The sequence below is a fragment of the Pseudochaenichthys georgianus genome, chromosome 1 (assembly GCF_902827115.2).
Source record: "Pseudochaenichthys georgianus chromosome 1, fPseGeo1.2, whole genome shotgun sequence".
NCBI lineage: Eukaryota > Metazoa > Chordata > Actinopteri > Perciformes > Channichthyidae > Pseudochaenichthys > Pseudochaenichthys georgianus.
The window spans coordinates 33,298,555-33,317,289 of NC_047503.1; the positions used below are offsets into that span (position 1 = coordinate 33,298,555).

The 18,735-nt window shown below is 39.7% G+C and overlaps 1 protein-coding gene across 1 annotated transcript; it reads right to left on the bottom strand.

The window, feature by feature from the left end:
* Positions 1 to 276: 276 nt before the first annotated feature.
* On the bottom strand, positions 277 to 12,988 carry LOC117447590 (uncharacterized). Its single transcript, XM_034084352.2, has 6 exons — positions 12,600 to 12,988; positions 9,319 to 9,363; positions 8,902 to 8,937; positions 7,700 to 7,850; positions 6,478 to 6,639; positions 277 to 5,978 (listed from the first exon to the last, which is right to left on the bottom strand). Exons 1-6 carry the CDS (start codon positions 12,648 to 12,650, stop codon positions 4,873 to 4,875), a joined length of 1,551 nt encoding a protein of 516 aa, XP_033940243.1. The 5' UTR covers positions 12,651 to 12,988; the 3' UTR covers positions 277 to 4,872.
* Between the last annotated feature and the right edge of the window lie 5,747 nt (positions 12,989 to 18,735).

Here is an 18,735-nt window from a genome sequence, read left to right on the forward strand (position 1 = left end):
ATGCGTACATTAACAGGTTTATGATATCACTGCCCCGTCTAAAACACGATCTGACTTCAATTACATTTGTCTCGAGTGTTTCGTCAACTTATGTGTTGCTTAAAATAATACTTCTGCATACAGTATGTGACACTGTGAGTGTTGCACGGCCAGATACGGCTCAGCTGACTCAGATAAGGAGAGATATGATACATTATGAAGTGATATGCCGCGGACTGTACTTAATGTACTCTGATCCGGTTACTTATGTTGTGGCCGATATTTAAGTAAGCTTTCTTAACGCTAATGTTATAATAGTCAGATTGCTCTGAAGATGGAGGTGATATTCTATTAATGTTCACGTTCACACAGTCGGTGATTTTTGCCGGCCGTCTTTCCTGCGACGGCAGTTTTTCTGTATTTCCTTTCTCCTGTAATATGACTTGATCGCTTTAAACTCCACACACTGAGCTCTGATTGGTCAGCAGGCGGTGCTTTCACTGAGTTGAGCTCTTAGCCTGCAACCTAACCTGGTCCCGACCAGGTTAGCTGCTTAGCATATATTACCATGGAGATCTAGCTTGCTAAAAAGAGAACCAGCTTCGTAGGACCGGAAAGCCGGAGTTTTCCCTGAATTTAGCCGGCTAAGCGAAAATCCTGCTTCGCAGTATACCCCCCAGGACATGTGCAACCAAACAAATAGATCTGAGAGAATCTGCTAGTTTTGATTTTACATCAGAGTAAGCATCAGAAATCTCTATGCTATACACCAAGATACAAAATCAACTTGATATTCATGATGACATAAACATGTTTGGATATTTATATTGACATGTTAACAAATACCAGCAACAATCGACTTTGGCCTCATAATAAGCAACGATGATTTAAACAGCACAACAACACGGCCGACGATAACTCTCTCACACATGCGTACACTGAAGAGCCGCAGGTAGAATTGCACAAGGATACCCTCAAAGAACACCACATGTTGTAGCAATATTTATCTGAATTAATCCACATACAATCACATAAAGATACTTCTAAAAATCCTGCTGTCTTGTAGCTGTAGGGGTAAAAGGGGAGAACACTTTCCCAGGGGCAAACATTGAGTAATCCTGAATTAACAGGGACTGATATTTTGTTTTTTCCTGGCAAAACAGCACTTCAGCCGTACCAACATGAGCTCTTCAATTTCAATTTTTCAATTCTCGGCATCACAAAATAAAGTCAGTACAAATATAGAGTAAATACTATCTTGATAAGTTGAAGTAAACAGTCCTTTGCAGTCAAAACTCAGCGAGGTAACAGTCTTATATCAGGCCTTGGCCTTCAGTGGCAATGAGGGTAGAGTTTGGGCGTTTTGTCTGTGCATACTAGCTGCTGACAAGGTAAATAAAACAAACTAGTTCTATATACACTGAACTCAGTTCAGTTTGGCTTCAATGTCAAATCAGAGCTGGAGTCCAAGTATCCTCTGGTTGGGCCCTTTTTGCTTACAATTACATTTGAGACACAGAGCTAAACATCTGTTTGAAAAAAATTAATAATATAAGTCCATCAAGTCATTTAACACAACAACACTGATCAAAATCAATGAAGGATGCCTTTATCAATCTGGATAAAACGACTTTTGTACAATAAAAAGGTTATTTTCCTTCTAATTTTCATAACAGAATATTTCATCGTTTGGTTGTGCTATGTAAAATTGACACTCAAAAATTGTCATAAAGGAGAATTGGGGCACACCTTCCTTGAATTTCTTTGCTGACTTTACCTCTTTGGGCTCTAAATAAACAAGATGTTGCATATGGGCCACGGCCAAATAAATGCAATAATATTATGAAAAATAGAAAAAATAGAAAGTAACATTAATATAGAAAATGTAACAGCTAAAAAAACATGTGAATATTGGTCCACGTTCACACATGAAGCAAGGGGATACACTATGTGCAGCTGCCGTATTTGTGTGGATAAGGAAAAAAGACTTGAATTTGAGAAATGCCTTCAAACCTTTATCTAATCTTTTGGGACTCTGGAAATAACGTCAACAACTATATTTTTAAGAAACACAGATGCGTAGCTCCGTGACCCAAATATAATGACAATACACGACAGGCACAACTGGGCCTATGTAAAACCAGATCATCTGAGTGTGCACTTGGGAGAAACCTTAAGCCAAGGCATTCAAATGCAGAGTCATGTACAATCACAGGCCTCTGCCCAGCACAGCTCACGGATCAGTAATAAAGAGGTAAATGTCTTTTTCACAACAGTTAATTTCCCATCAACCAGCATTAACTAGAGTAAGGAAAAAAGTGTGAATACTATTGCTAAATACTATTTTTGCAAGTCTCACATGTACTGCGTACTGTGTATTTTATAAAGAGACTGCTAAGCACTGCTAGAAAATCTTTGCCCATTTGATGTACGACTTTACAATTTACATAACACATATACACTCACATAGCAGCAGTAAACTATAACAATGCCTTACAGAAAGTCTATATTCATCTAGGCACCATATACTTTGATAAACGCCCATTGAACTTATCACAAAATTAAAAAAATCCCGACTATATAGCCGAAACATTTACCATAGCCGCCAGAAAGATTACATATTGAAATGTTCAGAGGGGGAACAGTCTCAGTCAGACCATCCTTCACCTCCGAGTCATCACAGGAGAGCTTTCAACAGAGATGATCAGAGGATGTTAAAATGACCTTCATAACAAACCAAAACATCCTTAGACTCCATATACAAACAAGATCTGTCTGTGACAAATAAAGGTAATATTGAGCCGAACCCAGGCAATGTTTTCACTCCGTAGAACTATAAATGAGTTGAAAGCTTTGCCTTCAACTTTAGACATTTAAGGTGGCTTTGCACTGAGCCAAGGACACAATGAAGTGGCGTCTAGTCATTGAACTACAGACACATTTGTCTATTGACTACAGCAAGACAAACACATACAAAAATGTGATGGGAGACATTCTCACTTTCTAAATCTTGTTCTATGCTTTAGTACACTTTGCACTGAGAATTAATTACAAAAGTACATTTGTGCTATTCCCACTGCTAAGATCATCCAATTTCACACAATCCTAGCAAGTAAGAGTATCTACCACAAGTTTCTACCTCACAGTGAGGCTATTCTCTACACACTGTGCAACTGACAGATGATTTTAAATACAAAAAAGGATCAGCCAGGATACATTAAGAGAAAAGCAGTCCAACTCTCAGAAGTGACCACCTTTTAGCCACAGAAAATAAAGAGGCATTACTCTGACTCTAAACCCTTTACCTCGTACATTTACACCATCGATATCTCACAATCATTTCTTGCCTCAGACAGACATTACAATCGGCACTTTATTTCAAACCCCACACCTGGCAGATTGTATTGCCTTGCTGCAGATTTGGACACTTTTCCAGAGGTTTTTCAGTCAAGTTGCATTCTATAAAAATTATCAGTAAACAATTTAAATGTTCCTTTTTGTTGCGATGCATAACCTTTTACATTCAATAACAGTGAGGAGACTAGGCTTAAAGTTTCTGCCTCGTAAAAACCCAACAGTCCGCCCATGGAGGAATCAGATTTATGTTGCCTTGCAAAAAAATGGCAACGACCAACCAGGAAAACGTGTTCAACAACATTGAATCCAAAGTCAAACAGTCAGTTCATTATACAGTATAATCATGTAAGAGTCTAAAACAACAATATATTACCATTGTAAAGCTTTGCCACCCACACGATATAATTAAAGTTGGCACCCCTTTCCTATTGGGAGCAACGTAAGACACAATGTTTAAAAACACACACTTCACAATTCAGTCAAAATGGTTCCCTTCTTATTTCCTCTAAAACAGAGGGAAGTAGGTGAAAGCAAATAAAATCACCCTACAACTAAAAAGGTCACCACATACCTCAAACTATTCAATAGTTGTGAACCTCCTTCAAAAGATAGGATCCAGTGAATTATATAACAGGATCAAGAGACACAATAAATTAGAGCTGCTCTTTTGAAAATAATTTGATGAGTGACTTAACTTCATAAACTTCTAGAATATAATTTGTCCTCAATTTAAAACTATGTAAGTTGATGATAGACAGTCTTCTTCATTGCTGCTGAGATGATTTGAGTAATATGCTTCATCAGGCAGCGGCTCCCAACCGTGGTGTGTGTGACCCTTTAAAATAAAATAATATTAATGTGTGGACCCCTCACACATTTCACACCAAGACTTTTAAAGCAGGCCCTTTAAAGATAGATGTTTGCCTCTCGATTGTTTAATTGAACAACTTTGAAGTGCACAAAAAACTGTTAATAGTTTCACATAAAAAAGATATTAGATAAAGCATTATGTCGTTTTTTCTTTATCATAACAATATGTTTCTACTTTCTTACACGGTTAGTCGTCAAGACACCTCGAGTTATCCGGAGACGTCTTGAGGGGTCCTGACCACCAGGCTGGGAACCACTGACTATTAGGCACCACTGACTATTAGGCATGTTGTTTCTATGTTGTTTCTCTTTTAGCAATGTTAAACAGTAAAGGGACAGAGAGATATGACACTGAGCCACTAGTGAAAATGGAGATGGGGAAAGAGCAATTCGTTCATAACTTCAGAGAATAAGATATGCCTTTTCCTAAACCATAAATAAATTAACTTAAAAAAAGGGTTTTCAGGTGTCGGCTTCTCTGGGAGTTTCTCATTTAAATACAGAGAAAACAAGAGGTTTCATTTCTCATCCCGTCTCCAACCGTTAAAGTAAGACCTGCAAGACTTTTCTTCAGTGACTTTTCACCTACTAGTCTTGATCCATGAAGATGCTATCAAGCATTTTCCTCTCACTTCTTTCTCTTTTGGATCACATCTCGCTGTCAGCTTACGAGGACTCCACAGTGATGATGGCCTCGCACGTCTTCTGGAGGATTCTGCGGGATGAGGAGACGAGGCCTCGCTGTTCAGCGCAGTCTTCAGATAGCGGTGAGTGAACGGCAGCCCTCGCTCTCAGGGAGCAGTCCATGCTGTCGTGCAGCACGTCTGCCCTCTCCTCTTCCTGCAAAGCCTCTCTTCCTCCTTTCCCAAAATGCCCTTTCTGCAGTTCCTCCTCCTCTTGCTCTTCTCTCTTCACATGACAACGACATACCTCGATGCCCGAGTCACCCGTTAGCCTGCGATGCCGGAAATGATCCTCCTCTTCTTCTTCTTCCTCTTCTTCTCGTTTTTGCTCCTCTTTTTTGTTGTTGTAATATGTTAAAACAGCCACATTTGAAGCAAAGAGAGCCGGTTTAGGGGGGGACAGAGCGGGTCTGGGGGGCGGACCACGAGGCAGGACCTCTTCTTTTCTGCTTCTCTGAATGGCTCCAAGTGGGTCTGAGAAGAGAAGAGGATGGACTTGACCAGGAGAGAGGGAGGATAACAGGATGAGGGGATAAAGTGGCAGACGAGAAGGGTGTGAAGGACGAGAGTGTAGAGGGAGAGAGAGAGCTGGCAGCGGGACCCCTTCACTGCCGTTAGGGGACCTTCTCTGTATGGGTATGACATCTGGGGCGGCGGCAGGTATAACATCAAGTGGAACTTGTGAAGGAGGTGTCGGGGAAGAAGTCGGAGTGAAGTTGGCCCCGAGCCTCGGCATGACGGCGCAGTCGCACCCTGCTTCACTGGGGGTGGAGAAGTGGCTGCTGTACGTCTCGTCTGTCACCTGGAGAGAGAAGGAGGTGCTGGAGGGGGAGGTGAGGGAGCACGACTCGCAGGAGCAGCTGGTGTAGTTGTCAGAGCTCTGGGAGGAAGTCAGGCCACTGGGACCGGGGCCGGGGCCCAGATAGGGAGGGCAGGGGTGACGGTGGTGGTGGTAATGAGCGTAGGAAGAGCTAGGACCCCCCATGGTTCCTCCCTGCAGGGCGAAGACGGAGCTGTAAGGCGGAGGAGGAGTGCAGGGCTGCGCCGCCACCTCCTCGTAGGAAGGCAACTTGAAGGATGCCAGAAAACCTGAGACGAAAGAAATGTGACACATCAGCTCAAATGTGAAGTATGCTACAAGACTAGAGAGACAGTTTTTAATATGCATCTGACATAAATCACAACAACGAGTGTAACTTACTAACAAGTATTGCCTGTGGGTCCATACCTCCTTAGTGACCAAAAACTATTTAAAACACACCAATGAGAAATATCTCACATGCTTCCTCATTAACATGGGCACAGTATTTTCTTTAGTCAATCCCACATAACTAACTCACCAACATTTTTTATATTATTTATTTCCCAACTTTCGAGAAACAAGTTGTCGAACAAATGCACTATAAATAATATTGTTAGATGGTCGTATAATAAAAACCAGTGGCCCGCTGCTCATCTAAATCAAATAGCTTTATGTTGTTCCAACTTTTCTTTGCAGCATTGATGTTAAAAGTCTCTGACTCTGAAGTTCCCCTGACAGCAGAAATACACCATCAAAAATAATGATAATATGAATAAAAGAACCTACTGAGGTCAAGCATGGAGGAAGGGTAGTTGCTGGCTCCGTTGTAGGCGATCAGGTTGATCTCCCTCTGTCTCTGCTGCTGTTGGATCCTCAGCTTGGCTCGGCGGTGGCGGTAAGCACAGAAACAGCTGAAGAGGATCAGCATCGTCCACAGCAGCCAGAACCCTGCACACAACGGGAGCCCAACAATAATCAAAGATCAATATGAACGGAACAAATCATCTGTTCTGTTGTTTGAAATTGCATCTCAGATCTATTCAAATAAGAGGCGATAATAATGGTGGTTTTGGATATGTTGTGCCATCACGTACAAATATTTTAACGTTTTACATTACTACTGTAAGCTTTGCAAAGAAAACCTTATGATTTAAGACGAATTTCCTTGCTTTGTTTGCATTCATTTGACCATGATATTTATAATTAATATGAATATTCAAAAAATGAACAATTCCTAAGTACATACCACTTAGAAATTCAGTGGTTTTAATCAGCGTACAGCTGGGGAGTGGAGTATAAATCCTCAACAACATCATATTACTTAACCCCTAACTTTTTCTTTAAATCTCCAAATATTTGATGCTGTGATCTGACTGTATGATCAGATTAAACTAGAGAGTGTTGCAACATGAAGCCCAACACTGTAGTTTGGTGCTTCCTAGTGTTTATTTCTTGAACCCTGAAAGCATTTTTAGATACAAGTTAAGATTAAACCAATGACACAATAACAACAACTAAAGTTAATGTGAAGGGTGAAGGGAAAAGCTCAAAAAGGGCCCATCAATTAGGTAAACCTAAATGTTTCCTAATTGAGAATGTAACAGACAGATATAGGTTAAATGTGTTATAGAAGACGATTATATCAATAGAAGTTCATCACTGCAAGAGAGATGTTAGACATTTTAAAACTGACTCATGGTGTCTGTCTGAATTCATTTGAACATAAATTCATAACATTAAATGCACAACATTTATTACGTCGGATTATTTAATTTACATTTTGTCTGGATATGCTGGTTTGATAAATCCATTCAATGCTCCATAAATCCAATTACCAGGTATATGTTGAAGAATGTAATGGAAATGTGAGTAAAATCTGATTGTTTTGTGTGCAGTTCACCGAACACATCCTGGCAGGACTGAATAATACATGTGACAGAGCGCAGCCTTGGCCTCATGACCTTGTTACAGTAACACAGTAGAGAAGAAGTAAAGTCAGGTGACTCACACCAGAGTTCATAATAGTAGGTGCAGCATCCCGTCTCTCCGCAGCAGTGCCCCGTCTCACACAGGTAGCCGGGGTTGTTGTTGTTGACCCCTGGACAGTACTTGGGGCTGACACCAGGCTGGCTACCTGAGCCCCCGTGATGCTTCACCACCTAGTGGACAAAACAAAGCATCACCACAGAGAAAATGATGTTTCTGCTAAAGTTCAATAGTTGGTGTGACTATGGTTTCCTTTTGAAAAGTATGAGCGCAGGGACCTTTCAAACCATGCAAATGTAATATGACTGTTGACCTGAAATCCGCTTCTTTTTTTCAAGGCTTTTAACCAGAAGATAAGGTCAGGACAGAACAGGAGGCCATTAACATCTTACACCATCTTTAAAACGGACACAGGGGTTTCAATCTCACCTTTATATGACCACGCTATCGCCTAACCCAAATGTCCATACTTAAGTCAAATTATGACAATCAAGCCATCGTTGTGACTACTGAGAAAACTCCATCTCCTCATGAAGACCACGAGAGGGAGTTGAAAGAGGGTGGTTCTTCAATTTGACTTTTATGTCCCAGTGGCACAATAAGCTGTATATACTGACATAGTATTGATAAACTGTGGCCGACGTGTTAGAGTAACATTAGCATTCATTTCATGACCATGTTCAACTGATAAATAAATCCAATACAATCTATACTGTATCTGTATTATAGCTCTGTTTTGGCCTCCAACTCATAAGGGAAATATGTGTCCCTTAAGTAGCTGAATGCTCGATTAGGTTCACAAGATAGTCACTCATTTTGTCTGTGCAGGTAGTGTACAGTGGCATCTTCAGTTTCACAAAGAAAGACTTTGACTAGATGTCACAAATAGTCAGCCTTTAGATTATTTCTGGACTACAGTATGTTAAGCAAGACAACGGTACAATGAATTCTGAATAAAAAAAGAACTTAGCCTAAAATATCTTTGTGATACTGGTCCCAGAGCTTATTGGTGAATAAAGCTGCCTGTGTTAGTTTGAAACTGAGCCTGATTTGACTATATGATTCTGGAATGCTTCATGGTGGCTGATAATTCTCTATGGGCTGCTTGCTACAAGTGACCCCTTTCACGTTACACATTTAATTAATTTTTGCATGGAAATATTAATTACTGCAGCTTTAAGATGGTGGCTACAGTTTGTGGTTTAATAAAAAAACACCTCACACCTTATTCACTGTGCGCTCCTTCTGGGAAACAGCCACCTAAAAAGAGAAATGGAAAGCCCTTTGTGAATTTAAACGTTACATCTTATTCATTAGCAGGTCAGTGCTAAAGAGAGAAGATTTGAAGCCATACTTTCAATATTATATTTTGGACACATCATAAAAACATTTCAATACATAGCGAGAAGAGTCTAGAGGAGCTCAGACGCGACAGTAATAATGCTGCAAGAACAGGTTGGTTGCTATATCTGTTATGTACATAGTTACCACATATGAGGCTGAGAAGTGCTAACAAATTATTATTATTTGCCATAGCAACCACTGTGGTTACGCTTGGAGGCTTTTTTTACTCATGTGTGGACAATGTTTTATATTATCTAGTGTATGAAATGTTTAGTGGTTGAAGGTCACGCTCCCTACCGTAGCAGCTTCAGTCCCATCCAGGCCCTGCAGGGACATGGTCATCTGGAAAAAGGCAGAGAGACAATGGTTAAAAAGGAGACAAACAGAGAGGAATAATATGATGTAAACGGCAAAGAAATATACGAAGTATGGCACTGTATGATTACCGACAAGGGCACAAACAACCCATATATTGTGCTGTCATTCTAGTACTCAGGCATGAAAAAAAGGCCACTAAAAGCAGTTTCCATCCGCAGGTTACCCAACACTCGGCTCCTCAAGGAGCCGGGAAGGTCAATGGCTTTTTAACAAAACCTATTTCTCCTCTGTGGGCCGAGGTAGCAGACAGATGGCACCAATTCCCAGACACTCTCCCTTTCTCTTTCAAACACACACACACATACATGCAATAGCTACAGCTCTAAAACTGTGACCATTCAAATCCAGCGTTTAGTCTAAAATATGTCAGAAAATTGAGGCCCAAGGTGAAATGTTCAATTTGCAAAAACATAGAGGCCCAAAGATATTCATGTATTTAAAAGCAAAACAAACAAAAGACTTGATAAAAGCATGATAAATAAGTTATTAAAATGTTGATTGACAAAGCATTCTTACACTAAAACCAGTCACATACTATATGAAGCATCTGGTCCTTTTAAAAGAGTATCAGTTTGCCTCGTGAGGGTATTTTTGACAGATGTAGCATCTCAGGCAATGACACCTATAAAAAAAAAATCACACAGGCTGACCTACCTTTAGGAAAACGAGTGAATAAACATATATTGACTGAGTCTGCATACTATCTACAAAGGAAATAAATAGCATATGTGCATTCGCCCAGTGCAATTCGTGCCACAGGTTCTGAGTTACAACTATTGTCTTTTTACAAAGTGCAAAATGAAAATGAGCCAAATGTGACACGCAGCTAACTCCACATTCTACCCTGAGGCTGTTTAAATGACAATAGTAGCCGTTAGTTAGCCTAGAGATAATGACATTTGATCAAATACATCATATACAACTGTTCATATGCATCAGCAACACCTGTGCATCTACAGGTTTATATAAAATGCATGACATATCTTCGAATCACACTGGTGAAAGAGCAAGGACATGAAGGTGGAGCATGAGACAAACTGACAAGGATTCTTCTGCAGGAAAGTGATGTGGATGCTGGCAGCGACATGTGACCATGAACACATGATGTTCACAGGCAGTGCATCTATAGCTGGGTACGATTTCCGATACTAGCAATACAGTATTTAGGTTTTTTACCTAAATACCATTTAGTTGATTTCTTTCTTTGAGAGATACATTATATTCTTTCAAACTAATTTAACTTTGTAGCACTATAAGCCAAAGGGCTCCAAGCTGGTTGTACAAGCACTGACAATAACCTTCCTTCATGACATATTCTAAAAATTACCATTTAAACAACACACAATATGATCAAAGCATACAAACTTTGGATTGGCTACTTGGGGATTTTAAATATTATGTGCTGCAGACACATTTTAGAGGATACCAAACAAGTATTGAGGTCTGATAAATACCAGAGTTCAGGTTTATCAATGACATCCCTACTGACAATCAACTGTTCAACAAGAGCTATTTTTTGTATTAACTTTACTAAAACTAATCATAGATAAATAAGATATCCTGCAAAATGTGTCTATCTGCATAGGCCAGCAGAGAAGTCATGCTGGATATTTGCCTGTCAAACATAACCTCAGGAGGTTCATACGTAAGCTTTTGTACGGTTATGCAAGTCAGAGTCAAGAGGGTTTCAGAAGGGAGCAGAGTTCCTGTGGTAAATCCACCGCACGGCACAGAGTACACGCACACGGGTGTGAAGTGATAATTCAGACTTCCCCAGAGACCACAGACTCACCACAAATTATTTCCACCCCTGGGGTCCCAAGGTTTACCATAGTACCACCACACACACACATACAAACCTTCACTAAATGACTTAAAACCTGTCAGCCTTTTCCTGACACCTGAAAACCCACAAATCATGAGTGAGGGGAGATCGAATGGAGAAGCACTGCTAAAGGCTGCAGGATAGAAGAAAACATTCAAAGTTCTGTAAAATGGCCTTAAGTCAAGTCACAGTAAATTGTGAACATGCAAATAAAACATGCCATTACGTAATTTTGTCATGAACACGATGCCATGAAATAAGATGCGATTAAGGTGAGGTAAAGGGACTTCAGGCAAACCATTTTAATCATCATGTTTTAAGATTTTCACTTTTATTGTCAGACTAAATGCAATAAAGATAACCACTGCACTCTTCCTTGGTGAAATCTTATGCTGAGGCAATACTGTACTTAATATTAACAATGACATTAAAGCAAGCATAACAAAATCTCCCCACAGGACTTTTATTGTCAGATGTTATCAATATGTTGTTATATGGCACACTGGCTTAACATACAGCAGATTTCTTGAAATCCTTCAAATAGATGTAAACCAATTAAGGTTTCATGTTGTTGTAATAAATACAGCTGTGTAAGCCTACACGTTTTCCGACAACAACAGACTTGAAAGAAGGAAACATCATCCTCAGTGTGGAGCCAGCAGTGTCCTGATTCAGCATGGTGCTGTTCTTGTGCTGGACAAGCAGCTGTACATAGATGTATGAGGCTACAAGAGTTTGGCAGACAAAGCTCTTTCAATGACATGCATAAATTAAAAAGAAATCTTTGGTGCATTACGGCAGATGTAATATGCTATTCCGTTTGAAACAAGAAATTAACTTGAAATCTAACTGCGGTCTTATCAACAAGTTACAACCTGCTATTGAAATCATAAATATCCAACTCATAACTTTCCTATAGTTTTCCAAGAAAAAGTGAAATTCTGTGGTAGCTCTTAGTTTAGAGATAATGACCTTACAGGACATGTTAGTACAGTATATCTGTCAGGACATCAGTTGTGCGTTAGAGGACCCATGCTTCTAAAAACCTATTATCCAATGTTATGCATTACCTAGAGCTCTCACAGTAAACCTTAACATTGAGCACAAACAACCAAATTAAAGCCAGACCTGACAGACTTTACTGGAAACCAAACATTTGCTGCAGTGGTGCAAAAAAAATGCCCCCTTTGTCCTCGATACATGTCAACAGATAACACATCTCAAGATGAAGACATGAAAGACAGATGGTTACAGAACAAGTTGAGGCCACTGTTTGTCAACAACAACACAGACCTTGGAAAGCATGTTGCTCTGCACAATAACTGAAGCCCAGCTGTTGGCAGTGTGTGTGCATCAAAGGAAATCTGTGCATTACCTCCTCAGCCTTCAGCCCGAGGCAGAATGTCAACGTTTTCTCTGGATCCATGGCGAGAGCTGAATACCAAGCTAAACAGAGAAAATAGACACGCAGAAGTGGGATGTTATTCTGCTAAGCCCCCATCACTGCTGTCCCATCCACAGACAAGGTGGCTTCCCCATCCGCCATTACCCGGACGTGCGGACGGATGCCCCTCCCAGACTCCGCTGCACACGCCGGAGCACCAGGGCCAGATCCCAGGTGGGTTTTAAGGACGGGCCCGCGGGGTATCACAGTGCAGACGCTGTGTCGTCGACTGTTGTTTGGAGTAGTGAAATAAAGATGTTTTACTCTTTGTTTTCGCAGGGAGGGACGGGGCTGTGCATGATGTCATGCTTCTCCAGCCCCCAAAGTACTTGTATGGCAGCGCTGCGGCTTTGATTGGCCGGAGCTCCCAGCAACAGCCGCACCGAGCAGCATCCACACTGTTGCTTTATTCACTTACTACCAAAACACCTGTGCGTTTAATATCGTAGTAAAACAGAGCCGTGCTATTAAACAGTATAGGTTTACACAATTTAAAACAAAGCTCAATGACGTTTTTACTAGCTGTACATCATGCTACCTGTAGACAGGTGATCCAAATAGTAATGCAAATGTAAATTCAGGGCAGGATAAACGAACTTAGGTTAGGGCCTTTAGGTAGGTGAAATAGCCCAATAAAGTCATAATTGATTAGTTCATTGGAAGTGAAACCTACGTAACGAATTAGTGATGTTCACATTAAAGGTAAACAGTTTCTTCACAGCGTTGAATTATCGTTGAATGGCATACTTGATATGGAGAATGGCCCCTATGACACAAGTATATAGCCCTATTATGGAACACATTGATGTGTTGTTGCTGAAGATCATTATTGTTTTGTATTTAAAATATTAACCTCTAAGGTAACTTGTTATTATAACTGTCAACTTAACGTATTTGAAAAAAAGTATAATATGTTCCTATCTAAGGGGCGGACTGGCCATCGGGAATACCGGGAGTTTCCCCGGTGGGCCGGTGCTGTGTGTGGGCCGGAGGGCCAACCAAAAAAAAAAAGTTTCTAAAAAAAATAAAAATATTTTTTGTTTGCCTAAATCCTACCGGCCCACATTTGTAAGTGTTCCGGCCACTCCCTTTTTTTTTTTGATTACCTAAATCCTACCGGCCCACATTTGTAAGTGTTCCGGCCCAGCCCAGCCCAGTGGGGTGTGGCCAGGGTTGGGTTGTAACGGAATACATGTAACGGCGTTACGTAATCAGAATACAAAAATCAAGTAACAGTATTCAGCTCGTGTTACATTTGAAAAACGAGTAATCTGATTACAGTTACTTTCGTAAACCTGAAGTGAATACATTTTGGATTACTTATTGGAATTATTGGTGGAAAGATTTCCTCACAACATGTAATATTCATTATTAAAGGTACAGCCTTGTCTGGTTTCTTGCTCAAGGGCACCACGGCAGGGCAGGAGGTGAACTGGGACCTCTCCAAGTAGAAGTCCACACTCCAAATAGGTCTGGTCGGGGACTTGAACCGACGACCCTACGGCTCACAGTCCAAGCCCCTACTGACTGCCATAGATTTAGTCCCTAATTTTGCTCTCAAAATGGACCAGATTGATGCATTTAACTTCGACATTTAAAAAAAAATCTTCCCGGGGGAGCTTGCCCCCGGACCCCCCTAGAGGAGGTGAGGTCCATCACCTGCCCACACCCCCTGTTAAATTGTCTCACCCACATTGAGGATGCTTCTTACGTCGCCCATGTTTTATTCCATGTGTCAAGTCAGGCAAATTGGGTCAAAATGTTATTGCATCAATGATCTGTTAACATTAAAATCACTAAATATATGCCGTAACTATTTTTGCTCTAGGCAACTCAAGGGCTCAGGTAATGTGATTACTATATGAATAATTGTCCAAAATAACATTAAAGGCATAGGGTTTTTTGTTAAGTAACATACTTTCGTCGCCGGCCGGCTGATACATATTAAGTGGCCGGCTGATGCGCATCAAGTGGGCCTGTCTGTCAATTAATCCCCGGGCCACTTTTTCCCCCCAGTCCGCCCCTGCTATCTATGAAGTAGCAGAAATGTACTTAAGACCAAGTACCTACTAATTGTAGCACAGTAACTGAGTAAATATCGTTTTTTTTCTAATGCTACCTGTTGCTGAAGTGAACTTATAAGTATGTTATATGTTTGATTGTTTTTTGGCTTGGTCTACTTTGAGAAAGTAGAGTTTACAACATGTTATGTTGCTTTCTTGGTAAGGACCCTTGTAAACTAGTTTTAAATCTAATGAAAATGTTCCTGGTAAAATAATAATGACAACACACTTAATTGATATTTTAAGCACATTTGGAAATGTTTCTGTACTACTTTTCTTTTCTTTTAGTATCATGTGTTATAGAGATGGTTTCATGGTCAGCTGTCATATTACATGATTGCCTGTCAATCCAAAGTCGACGAAGGTGCATTAAAAACAGAGTTGGGCTTTTATTCACTAGAGGGCAGCAGACTACATGTTTTTGCATTTTGGCCAGATGGTTAACCTGCAGTATAAAATAAGACTGCAACTCAGTAAGACATGGGCAGACAGTTAATATAACAGTTAAAGAAATGGTCCTGACATTTTCTTTTGAGACTTATGTATCATAACTAATTTATCCACCATTGCGTCTCCACCTATTTATTTGTCTCGTGACATAAAAGGGGAACAAAGAAACTCAAGTATTTTCATAGTTCCACCTATATTGTTTTCCCCATAGTTCATACCTGTGGTAATGTAGTGAAATACCAGTTTGAGCTCTTGCTCACCAGTATTGCTCTGACATTTGAGTGTAAACCCATTGTACTCTCTGGATTCAACACTAATAAACAGGGTGTGGTAGCACCTAAGAGGTATTGTGTGAACGCAGAAATGGGTTTCGATTAGATGGTAATAAAAACTTGTTCCATACCATGTGAGTGAGCCACATTCAGGTAGGAAATTATTAAGAATCAAGATTCAGGATTTAAAAACTGTATTCTCATTGTGTGAGCAAAACAACATTGCTTCAGTTCAAAGAATAAAAGGCACTAATAGAGATTATTGGTAGCACTAGCCTAATAACTTCATAAAACTAGTTGAATTATTACAGTACCCTGGTTTACTGTAGTTATCTCACGTAATACAGAGCAATTAGGTCAACTTGTTTGTTCACCCACATAATGACAAACACCCTTCCTCTGACTTGGCATAGGCCTACACATACACACAAAAACAACAAACCCAAATAAACCTTACTGGGCAATAGAAGTAAGGTTTTATTTGAGTGAAAATCAATACATAAGTGTATCATGCTGTGGTATAAAAAAAAGAATATGTTTGCATAAAATAGACTAAATTAATTTAATTCAGAAAAACTGGAACTAGACAGTTATGGCACACAATTCCTGTCTTATATGTGGAAAAATGGGAATTCATTTATTTGTTAAAAACGGGAACACTTCAAAGTACATGAGAAGGGAACACAACTTACTATCATATTTAGAGGAGACTCAAAATGAAACTCATTTTATGTTTTGTTTTCCCATGGTGATGTTATACATGTGATTTCTGCAGTAATCACTCCTGTTCCACTTCCAGCAGCCCGAGGAATATTGATATGGTCAACTGGCATTCAGTAGTGAGATGTGGCCTTGAAGCACGTCTCCATCTCTATCTCACATCAAAGTCATCATCCCTTTTTATGGAAGAGGAGTGGCTAACTCATAAGCTACACAATGTCATTGTTCTTGTAATTTATGTGTGTAATTATGTGTACAATACAACAAATATTATCATTTTCCATTTTTGTTTCACCTTATAATGGAAAAGAAACATACTACAGGTGCTTGTAAAGACTTCCACTGTCGGGTACAGCTGACAGTCACTTCCTTAGCTCACACACAATGGATGCTGACAGCATGGGGCATGACAAACACAGGTTGTTTTGTGAGAGACGAGATGCAGCCGGACCTACATCAAGAGTCCGTTCCGTTGGCTTTGACGCAGTTGTCAAAAATAAAGCCCTTTTAATACAGTAAGGAATGTTTCCTGTGACTGCTGTGTTATTTAAAACCTGCCCATCAAATGATAGTCATACCTCTTCACAATGATGTCACTCTGGAAAGCTGAAAGGGGAACAGTTCATGACACTTCAAACTTCCTTCTTATCTCTGAATGTCCAACCGAAATTCCACAAATCAACCACCAAAGCTCAATAATTTACTAATGCCGGGAAATGCAAAGTGGTCATGGTGCTGCTAAAAAAACATGCATCAGCTTACCACATTGTCAAGTCACATCCTGTGCCTTGTGGTCATGTGACATTTAAAAATGCCATTGTAAATGACAGCACAGTGCATGATGGGTCCCTGAAGGGGAGTGAACAATTCTATATACTTTGCATTATTGCCGTCCATTTTCCAAAGCAATGAGAATCACTGAGCTTTTCCCTTACCTGCATGTTAAATTAAAGCCTTTTCAACAGTGTGTGCCTTTGATAACATGTCCTAGTCGAAAACCTCAATATTTGAATTTTCTTCCCCTTTTGTAGGATCTAATTTGCACTGTATTTGACTTGGTTCTTTGTAAAATATGCAAAGTGACAGGTTGTTTATTTACCGATGTAGCACTGGTTAACATTGGCTTAAAGGACCTTGAAACCTGTTTTCCTAATCAGCTTTTTCTTTAAGATCCTTTCAATTTGATATACTTACAATATATTATTGTATGTGTGATCCTGCTACTTTGAATTGGATTAGGTGATGTATCAGCATCAGTAAAAACAATATAGGAATACCTTGTTTTTTTTGGGTTATATTTGTACCTCCATAGGCCTTTAAAAACCCTTCAAAATTAAGCTCTTTAATTCATCTGAGATAGTTCACTTCTCATGACCATAACCTCTAATGAAGGTGAACAAGTACACAAAAGATGGCTGTCCCTTATATAAGATGCTTACTACTTTAATCAGCAGTACATTTAGATTTCACACTTGTGAATTATTTATTTTTTACCTATTCAAATAAAAAACTGTTTTGCACTACTGACATTTTCATATCAATTAATGTCATGTTGTGGAAACATTTTTGTATAAAAAAGTAATTTATGCTGTAAACAAGAAGTTATATCAGACTCAGCGGACAAATCAGAAAACACATTTGTTTAGGTTTGTTTTCTTTGTTGCCATGGTGATTTCACTGTCAATCAACAATGATTCAACACAACCCAAACACTCCTCAAGCAGATATTTTGAGAGATGAGAGATACATTTTTATGTTTCAATTTGATCCTCTTCAACAATTTCTTTAAATATGCAATGTTATAAAGAATATAAGACAAGAACACTTCCATTACATTACAGGAAATAGTTGCCCTGTCATATTATTGGTCAGTTTGATTGAGTTGAAATTGTTAATATAAAATGATCTTTCTAGCCTGCTTAACGCATGGATGTTCAGAGAATTGGAAACAGCATTGAAGGCGTGGCCAAGTTAATTCCTAGGAAAGTTGCTCACTGGCACATGAAGCCAAACATCTGTTACTGTCAATAATTGGCAAATAATACATAACATTTCAAACCACTTTGTCGATGCTTTGAATGTATTAACTTTGCATGCAGGCAGAAATGTTGTCGTCACAGCCATCAAGTACCTGCCAATGATACCTGACAGCCAACACAAGGCCTTCAAATGCCCCCTAGAAGATCCTCCACCAGCTGTCACTGATTAAGTCAGACCTAGTGTCTGGATCAGTGTCATTGGACTCTTTGTTTGAAGTGCGACTGCAGTGTATTATCATCAGCATAGTAAATCAGCTGTCCCTGTGCTAATATACTACAGCTGTCAAACAGAACTACAGGGAGACAGATACACGAAACTATTTCTCTGATGTTTGTTGAAGGATCAGAGCACTAATCCGGCTGCAAACATTTGTCATTATATGTCGTGGTATAGTGCTGCGCCAACAACATGAAAACCAAACATAGAAAAAACACAATGTATTACACTGCTGCACTATGTACGTCAATACACAAACACAAAGGGCTTTATTGCTTCTGCTTTATGATGCATGCTCATCTCGCC

What these genes read in the sequence shown, in the direction of transcription:
- LOC117447590 (XM_034084352.2), bottom strand. Translation starts at nt 12,650, where the DNA reads ATGGATCCAGAGAAAACGTTGACATTCTGCCTCGGGCTGAAGGCTGAG. An exon ending in AGGAGCGCACAGTGAATAAG is followed by an intron (nt 7,851 to 8,901) that starts GTGTGAGGTGTT and finishes TTTGTCCACTAG; the next exon opens with GTGGTGAAGCATCACGGGGG. An exon ending in TTCCTCCATGCTTGACCTCA is followed by an intron (nt 5,979 to 6,477) that starts GTAGGTTCTTTT and finishes CTTTCGTCTCAG; the next exon opens with GTTTTCTGGCATCCTTCAAG.